Below are 17,484 nucleotides of genomic sequence, written 5' to 3'. Positions count from 1 at the left end.
GAGGCAGAGGGAGAAGCAGGCCCCATGCAGGGAGCCCAACGTGGGACTCGATCCCGGGTCTCCAGGATCAGGCCCTGGGCTGAAGGCGGCGCTAAACCGCTGAGCCACCCGGGCTGCCCTGCCTTTGTCTTAGAAAGAAAAAAAATTTATGAAGCTTATGGACAGAGGAGAGAAATATTCAGCCGAAGGAACAGAGAACATGAAATTGCTCTCTGCAGCCGCTGGATGATGCCTCCGTGCCAACCTCACCTTGCAGGCCTTGTAAAATCCCCAACAGTTCAACCTGCTCAAAGAAGGCATGTATGTACTTTCAAAACTCAGCACTTTCATTTGGAAATGTTTTCTATCTTAACTTCTGTGTGAGATCCGAATGACACTTTCTTGCTACTTTATACTTGTACTTCTCTGACGCCCACTGACTGGGAAATCAAAAGGAAGGAAAGGACTAACGCCTTTCTTTTTCATTTGCTCTCTCATAAAGGAACTGACGATAAATAACATCCACCGTTTCCTCCAGCGGTTCAATAAATGACAGATGCTATTGTTAGTTCTTTGTAATGAATTCCAATAACATTGGATTCCCTGATGACCTAACTTCTGCAACACCCAAGTGAGGAAATATCAAGGAAAGGGACAAAACCGAAGCCATAGAGATGTAGCTATTTAAAAACTTAAGCTGTTCCTAACAATACTGCTCACGTCAACACTCTGGCCACAGAGTAAGAAAGAAACATGTACAAATACCTTCAGAACCTATTGCTAAATGTCAGTTCCAGAACAGAGGTCAGGCCCTCTGCAGCCAAACAGGAGAATGAACACCTTGTCCAACAAACAGGTGACCTGCTCTGAATCCTGCTTATGAGAAAATGCACCTTTTAAAACTGCTTACAGAAGAATTTTAACAGGTGACCTTCTCTCATGCCTTTGGTTTTATCTTCCTATAGACAATAAAAAAATTGAAATGCCAGTTTGTTGAGGTGAATGACTCCATTGTGGACTATACCTTGAGAACTCATTATCAGCTACTGTTTCAACAGATTTAAGACATTTTTCTAAAAAAAAAAAAAAAGATATTTTTCTTTCAATCCTTATTGATTCCATTTGTATTTTTGAATTACAAAGACCATTTTTTTTTTTTATATGATAGGCACACAGTGAGAGAGGCAGAGACACAGGCAGAGGGAGAAGCAGGCTCCATGCACCGGGAGCCCGACGTGGGATTCGATCCCGGGTCTCCAGGATTGCGCCGACGTGGGATTCGATCCCGGGTCTCCAGGATTGCGCCCTGGGCCAAAGGCAGGCGCCAAACCGCTACGCCACCCAGGGATCCCAAAGACCATTTTTTGTACAATAAAACTTTATACATGAAGCAGGAAAAAAATATGTTAATCTACCTTAGCCAAGTAAGTTATATTCAAAAAGTATTATTTTTCTTTGTATAAAATATGATACCAGGCTCTGGAGGAATTATATTTTTATAAAAGTTGAGCTATTTGGGGACATGAGCCCTTACCTTCATGCAAACGGTGATAAATATAAATATCAGGGAAAGATTCAGCATCCAAATGGCCTGAATGACACAGAATTGAGAGCAGGAAGCTACTCCTAGGACTGAACTCTTTAGGGACACAGAAGTTTAGACAACTTACAGAGAAAGCTGTCTTACTCATCTTTGAATCCCCAGGGTTAGAACACAGTGCCTGGAATAGCAAGAGTGCTCAAAAAATGTAAACAGTAAACTAACTGTAAAATAAATATAAAATAGTAATGAAATAAAATGAAGAGATTTGTGGGCTGAAGTATATAAGAGGAGCTTCATAAAAAAAGATGCAGTTTGAGCTGGATCTCCCTGGAGAATGAACAGACGTAGGGAGGCACAAGAGAGGGAAGGGAATAATGCAGAGAAAAGCACTCATGATTACAAATGGGCAAAAGGATGAATGAAGACTGACCCAGCACCTTCATGGGATACTGGAAAGACCACCCAGGTTGTGTTTAGGGTGTGAGAGAGCAGGGTGGGATGATGCTGGTTAGTTTGGGAAGGACTTGGTATGGAGGACTGGAACACTCAAGATTTTGTCCTGAAGAAAACATGGCTCAGTGAAGGGTTCTGTGAGTATTTATATGGATTCATTTCTAAGAATGGGCAGAGTATGTAGATAGGTGAAGGGACCTGTCCAAAGAACCACTAGTAAAATAAGCTGCAGAAATGAGACTATTCATTTAATGATTATTTACTAAGGTAACCGAGAGATAGGTCTCAGGCTAAGAGCTGGGGTGACACAGATGAATGAGATTCCTGTACTCTGGACCAAGTGCACCCAAGGAAGTATTTTTACACGGTGCTATGGGAGCAAAGACAAAGGAGCTCCTCCAGCCTGCAGAAACCAGGGCAGGACAGACCTCCACCCGGAGAGTTAGTCAGGCAAAGAGGGACAGCAGGGGAGACTCAGCATGACACGTGTGTTTGCATGTGCTCGTGTATGTGTGTGTGTGAGATTGCAGGAGTGAAACTAACCCTGCAGAGCAAGCAGGCCTCAAACATCACTCCTGGTGCCTAGCCCTGGGGGCTCCCCAGCAGGCAGCCTTGACTCTACAGTGGAGTTCCATCAGGGCCATTCTCTGAAGATACATAGAAAGAGAAGGTGGAGGTGAGCTTCTTGTCCTGCTCTGAGTCTAGAAAATACTTAGTAATTGGGTGTTTTGAAAGGCCTGAATGTGTGTGGAAATGAATTAAATATTAAGGGAAATAAGGAGATTGTTTCTAAATTCTAAATTTGAGAACCTGCAAGTTTTTAAGGTAAAAAAAAAAAACCTTAAAGTTTTCCTTCAAGTGATATTTAGAAATATTTACTCAGGTGTTGTAAGTAGACTACCTTTCATTAACTTCCAAAACGGGCACCTGGGTGGCTGAGTGGCTGAGCGTCTGCCTTTGGCTCAGGTCATGATCCTGGGGTCCTGGGATCCAGTCCTGCATCAGGCTCCCCATGGAGAGCCTGCTTCTCCCTCTGCCTATGTCTGCCTCTCTCTGTGTCTCTCATGAATAAATAAATAAAATCTTAAATAAAAAAAAAAAGCCTACCCAAAGCTCTTGAAACACAATGTGAGGCTGTTACAATTTCATTAGACCTCAGTATTTGATCAAAGCTCGCCCTTGGTCTGCAGAAGTCAGGAACTAGGGTGCGTGGTTAGCTGAACTGTCTTTGTGACATACATGGATTTTCAGGTTTCAACTAAATAAAAGAAAGAAGAAGAAAATACTCAACCCCCAGACCTTACTGCCCTCAACAACAACAACAAAAATATCTGCCGAAACCTCACAAAGTTCAAGGCACCGTGGCTAAAATAAAGATGAAAAAACCCTGCCTAGAATATAAGCTCCATGGTGGTAGGGACTTTTGTTCCTTTTTCTTCACAGTTGTTCCCCAGGGACTTAGAACCCAGCGAGTGCTCTGTAGATATAAATATTTGTTGAATACATTAAAAATAGAATCCCTGATCTCAAGGAGTTTACCATCTGCTCATAATTAAATGTCTCTTACTGTTGAGGTTTGAAGGCCATGGGAGGCTATCGCTGTGAACAGATTTGTGCAACCGAGGGATGAGAGCTTTTTCAGGTGGTGCACAGGCAAGTGTTTCCTATATAAACATCACCGCGGTGAGGGAAGTCAACAAAGTGTGAGCCCAGGACCTGCATCCCTGAAGGGTCTTTCCTGGTACTCAGAGATTAGAGAGAAAGGGCTCCTTCTGTCCAAGGTCTTTTTCTTTTGCTACAAATTGCAATATAATTCCTTTCGAGTGCCAGGATACAAAATCCTTGAGATTTGTATTTGGCTTCCCTGAAACCCCGTATCATGATGGTCAGCCAGATTTTCTCTCTACCTCCCTCCCCCAGGATACGCCTATTTCCTGGTGTGAAATTCGCTTCTCTGCTGAGTTGCCTTGATTTCCCCACTTCTCTGCGGGGGCGGGGGGGGGGTGGTGGCACACACTCACCTGGGCGCTGACACCCTGGGGAATCACAGTGCACTTGCTGATGCGCACCAGTGTCAGCTATCATAGCAAGCACTCGTTTGGGATTCCGGGGACCATCACCTCGCCAAAGGTAAGCGTGTCCAAATTCTAGACCCCCTTCCCATGAAAGTGAACCGAATCTATTTTAATAACGGGCACGCGATGTTTCTACTAAGTCATCTGAAACCGTCCGCTTAGTGAACAAGAGTCCCCAGATTTTATGTTAATGAACTGGCACAACGAGCTCTGTGCTATTTTTAAACTTTTGACTGAAGAAGACTCTGAGACACAGCTGGATTTTGCAGCGAACGCGGGGACTAGAAAGAGAAGTTGTTTCCTGAACCCTCAAGACTTTTTGGTATTATTTTCCCACTAAATTGCATAATTCTGACCTTCAGAGAAGTCTGGAAGAGATCGGATTTCCTTCTGTTCTATTGTGCTGGTGTGAACGCCTTTGCAATTGAAAAGGAGGCCTCTGAGGGTGGTAGGTAGAGAGTCAGCAGAAGTTACACAGAGTGAGGTGCGTGGCTCCGGGACTGGTGAGAGCGCCCGTGCTAATGAGGCCAAGGTCACGGGTTCAATCCCTGAAAAGGCAGTGACTTCAGTCAATTCGCTGCCAGAGCACTGCACCCCTAAACTACCACAGATGTGCTAGGAATCCCAAGATGCGAGGTGGGGGATGTGGGTGGGAAAGGAGCGGCTGACAGTGAGGCTGACAATGTAAGTCCCCTGGAAGGGGATAGAAACCTCTAAGTCCCAGAACTGGACACTCTCTGGAGGGAAGGGGCCAGCACAGGGGGGGCCTCGCCCCTGGGACAGCTACAGAAAACCAAGGAGCTGCCAGGCTGAGCAGAAGAGGGCTCAAAGTCTGAATCTGGTCAAGTAGGACCATGGTGCCCTGTCGTAGGTCTAGTTCCCTGGTGATGATGGTGACACACATATTCAGAGACTTGGAGATAAACCCAGAGAGGGGCTGTCTGTGAGAGGAGCAGGAAATGGGAATGGGGAGTCAATCACAGAGGGGAAACTCTCCTAAATCCAACTGGCCTGACACGGAGCAGACGAAGCATGCCTGGAAGTGAGAAATAGGGTTACTCACTCTACATCTGAGGCCCCCCCCAAAAAAAAGTGTGGATGTGGGTGTGGGGATAGGGAGTGACCTTAGTTATTAACGACTCCAACAATATACAGGACATTTATAATTATTGATTGCCTTCTCGGGAAACAAAGTGGCATAAAATTGTAATTATTTCATATTTTCCTTGTACTGACAAGAAAAAGAAAAGCGACATTAAGGCAAAAGAGGTAAGTCAAAAGCACCAAAACAAAGTAGATGAGGCACATACATGGCTGGCTCAGGTGGTAGAAGGTGTGACTCTTGATCTCAGAGCTGTGGGTTCCAGCCCCATGCTGGCTGTAGAGCTTACTTAAAAATAAAATCTTAAACACACACACACACCCCAAAATAAAGGAGAAACCTTCTTTGCCATGTAAGTTAAAACAGGCAACTCTGCTGCCTGAGTTCTCACCAACTTGGAGTTCTCCTGAACACCAGCTGCTGCCAAACTATAGCTTTGAGACCTGGATTTTTCCAAAGAAATTTAAGATATGTCTTAGTACTTCTTAGAGAACCTTCTGACTGATAGTGAGTGACCTGCTTGTCCTACAGGAATACCATCCAGGGCTCTCTGCTCCTCCCCGTTCGACAGACAGCTGCATCTTCTGGTGCAGGGCCAGCCACGTCCCCAAGACAGGATGATGAAGGTCGGAGTGAATGGATTTGACCAAATTGGGCACCTGGTCACCAGGGCTGCTTTTAACTCTGGCAAAGCTGATACTGTCACCATCAATGACCCCTTCATTGACCTCAGCTACACGGTGTACATGTTCCAGTATGATTCTACCCACAGCAAATTCCGTGGCACAGTCAAGGCTGAGAACAGGAAACTTGTCATCAACGGGAAGTCCGTCTCCAACTTCCAGGAGTGAGATCCCACCAACATCAAATGGGTTGATGCTGGTGCTGAGTATGTTGTGGAATCCACTGGGGTCTTCACCACCATGGAGAAGAGTGGGGCTCACTTGAAGGGCAGAGCCAAGAGGGTCATCATCTCTGCTCCTTCTGCTGATGCCCCTGTGTTTGTGATGGGCGTGAACCACGAGAAGTATGACAACTCCCTCAAGATTGTCAGCAATGCCTCCTGCACCACCAACTGCTTGGCTCCTCTGGCCAAAGTCATCCATGACCACTTTGGCATCGTGGAGGGCCTCATGACCACAGTCCATGCCATCGCTGCCACCCAGAAGACCGTGGACTGCCCCTCTGGGAAGCTGTGGTGTGACGGCCGAAGGGCTGCCCAGAACATCATCCCTGCTTCCACTGGCACCGCCAAGGCTGTGGGCAAGGTCATCCCTGAGCTGAACGGGAAGCTCACTGGCATGGCCTTCCGTGTCCCCACCCCCAGCGTGTCAGTTGTGGATCTGACCTGCCGCCTGGATAAAGCTGCCAAATATGACGACATCAAAAAGGTGGTGAAGCAGGCATCGGAGGGCCCCCTCAAGGGCATCCTGGGCTACACTGAGGACCAGGTTGTCTCCTGTGACTTCAACAGTGACACGCACTCTTCCATCTTCAACACCAAGGCTGGCATTGCCATCAATGACCACTTCGTCAAGTTCATTTCCTGGTATGACAATGTATTCAGCTACAGCAACAGGGCGGTGGACCTCATGGTCCACATGGCCTCCAAGGAGTAAGAGTCTCCTGGACCACCAGCCCCAGCAAGAACAAGAGGAAGAGAGAGGACCTCAGCTGCTGGGGAGTCCCTGCTGCAACTTAATCCTCCAACACACCGAGAGAATCTCCTGACCTCCAATTAACATCCCAGACCCCGAGGAAGGGGTGGGGCTTGGGGAGCCCTACTTTGTCATGTACCATCAATAAAGTATACTGTACCCCCCCCCCAAAAAAAGAAATACCATCCAGGAGCCTCCTATTATAGCTGCACCACAAATTTTACTTCCAAACCTAGCCAACTGAACTTTGCACAAAGTTCTGAAGAAAACTATGTTGAAGAAAAAGCAAAGAGGTTCTACTCTGATGCTGTCCTAGCAGAGGGCAGAGAAACAAACTCTTTACACGTAGGTATAAAGACTTGGGTAAAAAACTCATCTTGGCTCTAGCACAATATTTTTAAATATTCCAAACCCACAAAAGGACCAAAATCTTGTGTTCTTTGTACATTTTATTATGTAATAATTGGGGCAGCCCGGGTGGCTCAGTGGTTTAGTGCTGCCTTCAGCCCAGGGCCTGATCCTGGAGACTTGGGATCGAGTCCCACATTGGGCTCTCTGAATGGAGCCTGCTTCTCCCTCTGCCTGTGTCTCTGTCTCTCTCTCTCTCTCTCTCTCTCTCTCTGTATCTCATGAATAAATAAAATCTTTAAAAAAATTATATAATAATTGGTATATACAAAAAATATATATAGCTCTTGAGCAAATCCAAGGCACTGTAATGAAGACATCTCTGAACTCCTTCCTAATAGCCTAAGATACAGATTGAAGATAGCTCAATCCATGTATTTGTTCAACTTTTAGAAATAGTAGTTTGTTGTGTTAACGACTGGGGGAAGAGGATGCAAAAGAAAAGAGGTAACAAAAATAGCATTCACTCCAGGAGAAATCAGAGTTCAGTGAAATGAGTCCCAGTGTCCAGGGGTGAACAACACAGTAGCTTCAGGCCAAAATGGGTAGGGGAAAGTAGGGGAACCCACACTCAGGAATAGAAAGACATGGCTCAGGCCGTGAAGGGCACAGAGACTGGCCCTTTAGCACACACTCCATAAACATCTGACCAAAAATATGTGAGATTCAAGGAAACCACTTCATCTCTCCGACAGTTTTTTTCCTACGTGCAATGGGGTAAAGTTCCCTCTACAAGAGCCATCCTCAGGAGGATCAAAAGAAGAATGTATCTGGAAATGCTTTATGAGCTGCAAAGAGCAACATGATTTTAAGGAATGTCATTTTATGGGATCTTCAGTTATTTCTGATGGAGAGGATTTTGTGCAATTGCTTTTGGGAAGGAAAAGTATTAGATGGTGGTTTTAACTCACCAGGGTTTGAATTTCACTTCAGCATATCCTGCTGCTGTTCTGTCTCTTTCATGTCAAATCATTTCCAACCATACAGCTTGGTCCCAGAGCCCCTATAAGCTGTAACAAGAGTTATGTTCCCTGCATATGAAAAATACGTGTGTCATGGCTCTTGCCACATCTAAAGTCTTAAAGGACTGTTCTTGGCCACATCTGAATCGTGCAAAAATTAAAGAGCAGACAGGAGCAGTGACAGGCTTGCTGTGCACAAAATTCTGTTTGCCTCCATTTCTTTTCTCAAATATTTGCTTAGTCTCCAGGCAAAAGACTATTAATGCTTCTAAGCACTTTGGAGCCAGAAAAGCTTTAAAAAAAAAAAAAAAAAGTTTACTTATGTAGGTTCATTATATCATTTCCATTAGGTTTTAAAAAACAGTGAAATCCGTCAATATTCTAGGGGACCTGGGGGCTGAGAACTGCTGCTTTTAGCTCTGAGTAAATGTGCCATCTGAAGGATGACTCTACTGATCAACAATTTCCAGTATTTCCTTCCTAGTACCTACCCCCCAACGCCACCATTTACTCTGTAGTACTATTCATCCTGTCTAACCCATTGTTTTACCAGACTGTCAAAGTAATATTTAGTTGATTTTAATTAATATTAAGAGCCATGAACTCTTGACCCCAACCCCACCATGATAAAAATGTCCCTGACACTGCAATATTTTATCACCCTCTGTAACATTTAGTACAAGCCAGACTGCCAGGCGGACTGTGACAGCTTACTCTATGTTTAGGGCCTTACTAAGTGCTTGACTTCTAATGCCTTGTAATTCAAAGCTCTGGAGGCAGGTATTCATGTGAACAATGTAAACATAAAGGAACCCAGTTGTTCAAAGACATTAAGTAATTTTGCTTAAAGACAAAACATCAGGAAGGAAGGAAGCCAGAACTCAAACCAAGTCAATCTGGCACCAGAGTCTCTGCTTTGCCCTCTCTGAATAAATGAAAACTTGAAATATTCTAATATTGAAAGTGACAATATAATCTCATTACCTGATGTATTGACAGCTGAATTTTGTTTTATTTAATATCACTTTTTAGAGAAAATCTGTTGTCTGTACATTGTAATCTTACTGCCCATTTTTAAGAAAAAATACTTGTGAAAAGGAGCACTGTTAGAGCATGTGTCTAATTTTTCATTCAGAAAGCATGATAATTTGAGAACGTCTGAAGTCATTCTTCCCCTTAGAGACTCAACAATTCTCAGAGAATGTTCTGGGAATAAACAGAATCACACCAGCCCTTGGGGATGACTCCCCTGCTCTGAGGGGCAGTTTCAGGTGGTCAGCCCGAGGGTTCTTTCGGAGAACCTTAAGGCTTCTTGAGAAAACAATTCATGACTCTTAGGAGCCAAGAGTTCATGGCTCTTAATATTAATTAAAATCAACTAAATATTACTTTGACAGTCTGGTAAAACAATGGGTTAGACAGGATGGATAGTACTACAGAGTAAATCTGTGAGACATCTTTACAACTGCTGAAACAGGACATCTCGACCATACTGTTTTGCTCATGCAAGCATTTTAATTTTTAAAACCACTCTGAAAAAATAAATAAATAAATAAATAAATAAATAAAACCACTCTGAGCCAGGCATGACATAAATTTCCTGAAATTGGGTTCTAACAGCTCTTTTGCAAGGAGGCTAAGCGGGCCTTCGTACTCTTCCCCCATACTCGGAATGAACCAACAAAAAAGGCAATATTCTGGCCTTTAAATGACCCACGACCAAGAAAATAAAACATCAAGAGGAGACATCTTCCCACCTGAGGAACTGCACACAGAATGAATATTCAGATGGAACGCTGGGTTACAGCAGATTTTTCCTTTTTTGAGGCCAATAACAAAGTGTTAAAATATGCTGAGTACTAAGTATGAAATATAACATAGAAGTATCTGCCACAGAAAGGTGGCTAATGGCCAAAAAGTAAGTGTGTGTGTTTGTGCGCATGTGTGTATGTGTGTGTGTACACAAAATGTATCTAAGAGGTGTGACAGGGACAGCTCCCAATTGGAAAACATTTATATTTTTAGGAGTTGCCTTCTAGAAGCTGAGGCAACATAAATATCCTCCTAAGGATATTGGGAGATATCCAAACTGAGAAAATGTGTACAAATTTAAAATCCCCAGAAACAAACTTTTGTCTGAATTGTGTCAACGATAAGAATTCCCATTCCACTGTGACCTGAGAAACTTCGCTTTTTCAATTTATAGAATAAACTTATTACTGCAGAAATCACCTATTTCCCTTCAAAATAAGTTAAACCCAGATACAATTACTATGACAATGAGACCCTCCAGTGGCTCACTTATCTTAAGCAATATTGTTTTATGATAAACTTCAAGCACAAGAAAGGATAAGAAATAGTTTGGGTTTTTTTTTCCCCCTGTGGGAGAAGGGCAGGGGGGTAGGGAAGTAGCAGATTTTACCCTCTATGCTTTAATATTTGAGAATTCTCCTCCTACTCCCTTGAAGGTCCAGGAGACATATATGTGTTCTAATGCAGCTGGACAGACTGGTTTGTTCTTAGACATAATCAAATAGTTGACAGAGAAAATGGTGCTACATCTATGAGAACAACCTAACCGCGAATCCTAAACTAATCGAATTTAACAGAAATCATAGAGTGGTGTACAAGGATATTTCCAGTTTCATAGGTATCATGGTGTCATTATTTCTGGTGTGTTATTTTAGCTGATTTCAAATGACTCCTTGGGGAGAGAGAAGAAATGAACCGTGGGTCTTAAGAGAAGTTCACCCAAGCCAAACAGAAAAAAGTGGCGTGGATGGGGACAGATGCAGTGGTACCGCCCCAACGCACGTGGCAGCCCTGGTGTCGGGTCTAAGACAACAGTCAGCTACAATAACAAAAGTTATTGAGAAAAAGGAAAAACAAAGCACACCCTGTCCCATAGGGCAGGGTGATTTGTGGAGCGGAATCTGACCATACACTGAAGTTGTAAGGTTGGGGGCGTGTACAGTAGATACAGTCAGGACGCTCACTGCTAAAGAGAAGCATCTCTCAGCTCCGCTTCTCCCCTCTGAACCCAGAGGGATTTGATCTCTAATTCACTGCAGGAGCGCACTGGGAACTGCCATCTGAGTACCTACTATGTGCCTGGCGCTGTGATCTTCTCTCACAGGATGGACTCCAGGAATCACCAGGATTGCCGATGGAGGGGAGCACCTTCCGTGCTGGGTGACCCCGCTTTGCTCCTGCCACTCCAGACACCCACACTGCTTCAGACTCCGAGCCACAGCGAGGCTCAGAAGATCAAGGGACCAGTCACAGCAGCCTTTTTAACTTTGGGAAAACCCAATGCTCACTTCACTCAAACGTTGCAAAGTGGTGCCATGACCCTTTAGCTCTTGACTCACCAATTCAAAGAGCCACATCACATACAGCCCTTAAGCTGCCCACGGCATGATTCTGCGTCTAGTGCCTTTCCAGGTCCCCCCAAGCGGAAGACAGTTCTGGCAGGGAGTCTGGGCAAGATTACTATAATATTTAGCCTTTGTCCCTTCTTTCGCTATGTCTTATCATAGAATAAGGCACACGTGTCTGGGAAACTGGGTCCTTTGGTGTATGGTGGACTTGAGACCTGTCCTCAAAGGGTCCCTGCGGGACCTCAGGTCAGTGTAATCTGACCCAAGAAGCTCCATTTCCAAGATGAAGAAACTGAGATTCAAAGAAAGTAAAGCACGGTCCACTCTTCAGAGAGCAGCGGTAGGTTGGGTACAAACCTAATTCAACGCCATGCTTCGTGTCTCTGGAAGTTTCCTGGGCACCCAAACCAGCAGGACATGGGCAGAACTGGAGAGAACAGACTCCATTCCCTTAACCATTGGTGTGAGGATACAGATACACAACCACACTTCCTATCTGGGCCCGTAAAATGGAGAGAAGTGTGTCGGGACTCGGGAATGTGCCTTTGGGGTCTGAAACCATCATACAGCTTGAGGATATAATTATGTGTGGGTGCTATGAACAGAGACCTATGTGAGTATACGTATGTATATTTTTATACACGACACGCTACTATTAAATACCATTTCCGACCACACATTTTGCCTAATTGCCCCGGAGGCCACGTTTTCAAAAGAAGAATCCCAAAGCGAGGTCAGGTGCGTCCGCCCTCACCGCAGCCCTTCAGAACCCCGGGGTGCGCGGTCCGTACCCCTCCGGCTTCTCTCCAAACAGCAGCGCAGAGTGAGAAGGAAGAGGAGGAGCCGAGTACTTTACACGAAATGTTAACTGTCAAGAAGTTCCCAGGAGGTGGCCCGGCCGGGCCGGGCTGGGGCTGGGGGGTGGGCTGAGCTGGGGGTGGGCTGGGGTGAGCTGGGGTGAGCTGGGGTGGGCTGGGGGTGAGCTGGGGTGGGCCGGGCTGCGGTGGGGGGGTGGGGGGTGCAGGACGGAACACGCCGCAGGAGGCCCAGGTGGAGGGCTGCAGGCTGCGGCTGCTCCAACCTGGGCCTGGGCCGGGCCGCCGATGCTCCAAGCGGGCAGCGCGCGCTCGCGCCCGGGACGCGCCTGGCTCGGCGCCCACGTCTGAGGCCAGGACCCTGCGCTCCCGCGTGAGCCCATCCGGCGCAAGCAAGTGGGAGAGCGCAGGCCGCGCGGCGGGCCCTCGGCGGCTCTGTCCCCACGCACGTGGCGCGGCCCGCGCGGGGGCACAGCGCGCCTCCCGCCCGCCCGGGGGCGGCCTCCGCCCGAGCGGCCGGCGCTAGGACCCCGCGCGCCGCGCACTTCCCCCGCCGCGGCGCCCGCCCGCCCCGCCCCCGCCCGCGCGCCCCGCCCCGCCCCCGCCCCCGCCCCCGCCCGCCGCCCCCGCCGCCCCCGCCGCCCCCGCCCTACCTGGCGAAGCAGTACTCGCAGTGGTTGCCCCGCTCGTTGACCGTGAGCACGTAGGCGTAGGCCGGGCAGGAGAAGAGCAGGTCCCCCACGTGGAAGGGCTGCAGGGCCCGCAGCCCCCGGCCCTTGCCCGGGCTGCAGAAGCGCTCCAGGCCGCCGTCGCCCGCCGCCCTCATGCCGGCAGCGGGGCGGGACCGGCGGGACCGGCGGGACCGGCGGGACCGGCGCCCCGAGCCGAGGCGCCCCGCGAGCTGTTATTGGAGAAGCGTCACCCAGAGCCGCGGGGAGGGAGGCCGCCGCTCCCCGGAAGGGACGCCGGCCCCGCCCGGCCCTCGCGCGCCCCCGGGGGCGGGGGGGAGGGGAGGGAGGAGGAGGAGGGGAGGGGAGGGGAGGGGAGGGGAGGGGAACCCGCCCGGCGGCCCCGCCCCCCGCCCCTCGGCCGCCCGCCCCGGGCGCTTGGGGCGTCCCCGCGGGAGGGCGGACGCGGCCCCTGGTCCGTGCGCGGGCGGCGGGGGATGCACGGCCTGGGGGGGGCGGGGCAGACGGGCCGCCTGGGCCCCGCGCAGCGGACGGAGCTGTGTCTGCACCTTGTGTGCCCTGCCCTCGCCCGAGGCCCTACACGGGGTCCCCCCGAGAGGCCGAGGCCCTAGACGGGGTCACCCTGGGGCGCCCAAGACCCTACATGGGGTCCCCCCGGGCGCCCGGGAGAGGCCGAGGCCCTAGACGGGGTCACCCTGGGGCGCCCGAGACCCTACACGGGGTACCCCCGGGGCGCCCGGGAGAGGCCGAGACCCTAGACGGGGTCACCCTGGGGCGCCCGAGACCCTACACGGGGTACCCCCGGGGCGCCCGGGAGAGGCCGAGGCCCTAGGCGGGGTCACCCTGGAGCACCTGAGACCCTACACGGGGTCCCCCCGGGGCGCCCGGGAGAGGCCGAGGCCCTAGACGGGGTCACCCTGGGGCGCCCGAGACCCTACACGGGGTCCCCCCGGGGCGCCCGGGAGAGGCCGAGACCCTAGACGGGGTCACCCTGGGGCGCCCGAGACCCTACACGGGGTACCCCCGGGGCGCCCGGGAGAGGCCGAGGCCCTAGGCGGGGTCACCCTGGGGCGCCCAGGAGAGGCCGCATAGTGTGGGATGCGCTGAGGGTTCAAGGGCGCCTTCCCAAGGTCAAAGGCTTGGAAGCCTCCTGAGGCTGCAGACCTTGCAGGAGTCTCCGGAGTATTCAGATGGGAACCTTTGTCCCTCTCGTGGAAATTAATTACATGGACAGAAGAGGAAAAGTCAGGTCAGCCTGGAGCACTGAGTCTCTGCTTTCAAGAAACTTCCTCTTCCCCGAGAAAACGGGAGATAATCTGGCCTTCAAAGAACTTAAACCCTTCCAGGGTCCCAAGTGCCATTGTGCAGCCAGAACCCTGGGCTGGAATTTGCAGTGGTCTTGATCCCTTGGACCCCTCCCTGTCATCTCAGGAAAGCTCATTTGGTTGCAAGTCACCCAGGATTTGGAAGGAACATGTGTAGCTCCTAGAATACTTAAGCCCTGAAGCCCATACACATGCATGCTGTTGGTGTCACTCCTCTGAGAAAGTAGGGTGTGATATCTGTGTTGCTACAAAGGATGGCAGTTAAGGACTGGAGCTGACATGTGTGCAGGAGAAACTTTTAAAAATGTGAAGGGAGACTTTAGCAGACAACACTTAATAACTAAAAACCCAAGTTTGATCTCAAATTAGGTTACAGGTGTAAATTCAGGACTAGTTTAGCAAAGGGAAAGATGAATACAGTTTGGAGGATATGTCGTAAGAAGAGTAGAATTTTTTGACTCCTCGATACAATCCCTAAAATGAAAAAGCCTGTAGCTTATTCCTGTCAAGAAAAATATAGCATGGATACTATTTCATTTATGGTTTTGAAGAAGCAGTCACTGAGTTCAGCCACTATGTGCCAGTCGCTGGGATAAAAAGATGGGACAAAATGTAGGCCTGAGTCTTTGCATTTGACGCATTCACAAGCCAATGATAATTACCATCGGTTAGTACAATGGGCCAATTGTGCAAAGCACACCAAACACAGTGTCTCATGTATTCTGTAACTGCAGCAGCTCAGTGAATTGACATTAAGTCCCCCCTTTTCCAAAATTCAGAAACTAAGACTCAGAATCCCTTACAAGGCCTCAGTAAGTTGCAGAATTTGGTTTCAAATTCAAGTCCATCTGAGTGGAATATCCACGATCTTAACCCGGATGTCCCTCTGCATATAAACACAGCTCCCTGAGGAGTGCCCTTACTCCTTGAGAGGTGGCTTGTGCAAAGTATTCTGAGAATACAGGCAATGAGTGACAAACTCAGCCTGAAGAATGGCCAGGGCCTGTGCCACATTCAAGGAACATTTGAGCCTAAAAGGATGGGTGAAACTTGCCCAGGAAAGGAGTAGAAAAGAGTTTCCTGGGCAGAGAGAACTGCACACAAAGAGGGACTTAAAAGAACTGAGTGTGTGGGGATGCCCTATGAGTGATTCGGAGCAGAGCAGAGTTCTCAAGAAAGTAGGAGGTGAGGCAGGAACAAGGGAAGGATATGGTCTGGAGAGGTGAGCTTTGTGGCAAATGTGGTATGGCAACCACTGGAAAACGTTGAAGCAGCGGGGTGCCGTGATCAATCCAGCGTTTAGACTGAGTTCTACTGGCAGCTTTGCAGATAAACTGTGAGAGGAGAGGCCTGAACACAGGCCCACCACTTAAGAGAGCATCTGCAGTATTTTTTTATTTTTTATTCATGGGAGACACACAGAGAGAGACAGAGACACAGGCAGAGAGAGAAGGAGGCTTCATGCAGGGAGCCCGATGCTCGACTTCGATCCTGAAACTCTGAGATCATGCCCTAAACCAAAGGCAGATGCTCAACCGCTGAGCCACCCAGACGTCCCACGTCTGCAGTATTTTAAATGAAGGAGGAGGAGAGTCAGAATCAAGGCAGTAGCATTAAGGAGAGGGGCAAAGGTGTGGGGGGAATGCCAGTTTCTTGCTTGGTATATGGCAAATGGCAAGCAGACAACAGAAGGTGTTGGCTTTCTGGCTCTGGCCTGATCAATCTTTTTTTTTTTTTTTAATTTTTATTTATTTATGATAGTCACAGAGAGAGAGTCAGAGACACAGACAGAGGGAGAAGCAGGCTCCATGCATCAGAGGGAGAGCCCAATGTGGGATTCAATCCCGGGTCTCCAGGATCGCGCCCTAGGCCAAAGGCAGGCGCCAAACCGCTGCGCCACCCAGGGATCCCTGGCCTGATCAATCTTGATCCTGATCAAGATAGGAACCATAAATATCCTAGGATTTGGGGAATGAGAGAGGCATCTTCTTACTAATGATGAAGATGAGGCCCTGTGAAATTAAATAGCGTAGGCAGAGCTAGCATGAGATTCTACAACATATTCATTCAACATTTAAATATTTATTGCATGGTTACTGTGTTCCAGCAGCAGTGAGAAGGACTGGTGACATAATGATACCAGAAACTGGCTTGTTCTGTGCCCTCACAGAGTTTTGTACCGTCTGGTGGAAGAAGATGATGTTAATCAGGTAATGAAAGAAATATAGTCAGTGGTGTTAAGTGCTAAGCCAGTGCCTAGGGGTTTTGACCTAATCTGGAAAAGCTTTTCAGAGAGAGTACTTCTTGAGCTACAGTCCAAAGGATGAATAGAACTTAATCAAGAGGAGAGGGGAAGGGACAGGCATTCTAAGCAGAGGGAACAGCATGTGCAAAGTTCCACTGGTAGGAGGAAATCTGACCTAGGAAAGACAGAGTGACTGGGGCAGAGCTAGAGGGAGAGTGTTATTTGAGATGATTTTAGGAGGTAAGTTGGTCTTGTTGGCCAGTCTACGCTGATCAATAAAAGCTCTGGAAGCTTCCAGACTATTGTGTTAAATAAGCTTTATGCCAGTCACATGATTTAAATCAATTCTGACAGTTATGTTTTATTACAGGTGGGCGTTCTGTAAACGAAGAACTTTTTTTCAAACTTTGGATGTTTCTGCCTATGCCTACGTAGGCAAAATCTTGGATACGTTTTTGGGCACTACAGTTGTTTTTTTGTTGTTGTTGTTTTTGTCTTTTTGTTTTTAACATGCTGATTCTGTGGGGATCTAACCAGCACAAAGATGAAAGACTGGCATAAAAGTAAATAAATATGTATACTACAGTAAACAATTCACTGTTTTAAGGATTAACTGTGCGAAGTAACCTCCTTGTTTACTTCTTTTATTACAAATGATTTTTTTCCCTCTCTCATTGGGAAAGATTTCCAGTGGCTGGGAAGAAAACAATAGCCTGGCTACTGAGCTGTCTCTCCAGGTGAGCAGTGGCTGGAACAGACTTATTCTTGTGGGCGAAGGTAGCTGTGATTTAAGAACACTGGAAAAGAAATAGCCTCATTTCAGAAAAATGTCTGTGCTGAACTCAAGTGA

General features: G+C 48.1%; 2 protein-coding genes and 1 long non-coding RNA gene across 4 annotated transcripts in view; 2 read left to right on the top strand and 1 right to left on the bottom strand.

The window, feature by feature from the left end:
• Nucleotides 1-13,300, bottom strand: part of SMYD2 (SET and MYND domain containing 2) — a 49,812-nt gene extending 36,512 nt beyond the window's left edge. The window contains exon 1 of one of the 2 annotated variants that reach the window (XM_049112100.1): nt 13,029-13,300. In XM_049112100.1, the coding sequence (XP_048968057.1) occupies nt 13,029-13,201 (173 nt within the window). In that variant the 5' untranslated portion in view covers nt 13,202-13,300. The remainder of the gene's footprint in view (nt 1-13,028) is intronic. The other variant, XM_025429918.3, reaches the window with a different exon arrangement.
• On the top strand, nt 3,540-8,097 carry LOC112648422 (glyceraldehyde-3-phosphate dehydrogenase-like). Its single transcript, XM_049112101.1, has 2 exons — nt 3,540-4,105; nt 5,684-8,097. The coding sequence occupies exon 2, from the start codon at nt 6,076-6,078 to the stop codon at nt 6,769-6,771; it is 696 nt and encodes a 231-aa protein (XP_048968058.1). The 5' UTR covers nt 3,540-4,105; nt 5,684-6,075; the 3' UTR covers nt 6,772-8,097.
• A 944-nt stretch (nt 13,301-14,244) lies between the features above and the next one.
• LOC112648212 (uncharacterized) lies at nt 14,245-17,227 on the top strand. The gene is made up of 2 exons (XR_003128820.3): nt 14,245-14,313; nt 16,500-17,227. It is a non-coding gene; the product is annotated as an uncharacterized LOC112648212 (long non-coding RNA).
• Nucleotides 17,228-17,484: the final 257 nt, after the last annotated feature.

The sequence above is a fragment of the Canis lupus genome, chromosome 7, assembly GCF_003254725.2.
Source record: "Canis lupus dingo isolate Sandy chromosome 7, ASM325472v2, whole genome shotgun sequence".
Taxonomy (NCBI): Eukaryota; Metazoa; Chordata; class Mammalia; order Carnivora; family Canidae; genus Canis; species Canis lupus.
Note: the sequence above shows the minus strand (reverse complement) of the source record. Positions and strands in the feature narration are given on the sequence as shown.

Excerpts from the sequence above, each read along its gene's own strand:
- LOC112648422 (XM_049112101.1), top strand. The coding sequence starts at position 6,076 with ATGGAGAAGAGTGGGGCTCACTTGAAGGGCAGAGCCAAGAGGGTCATC.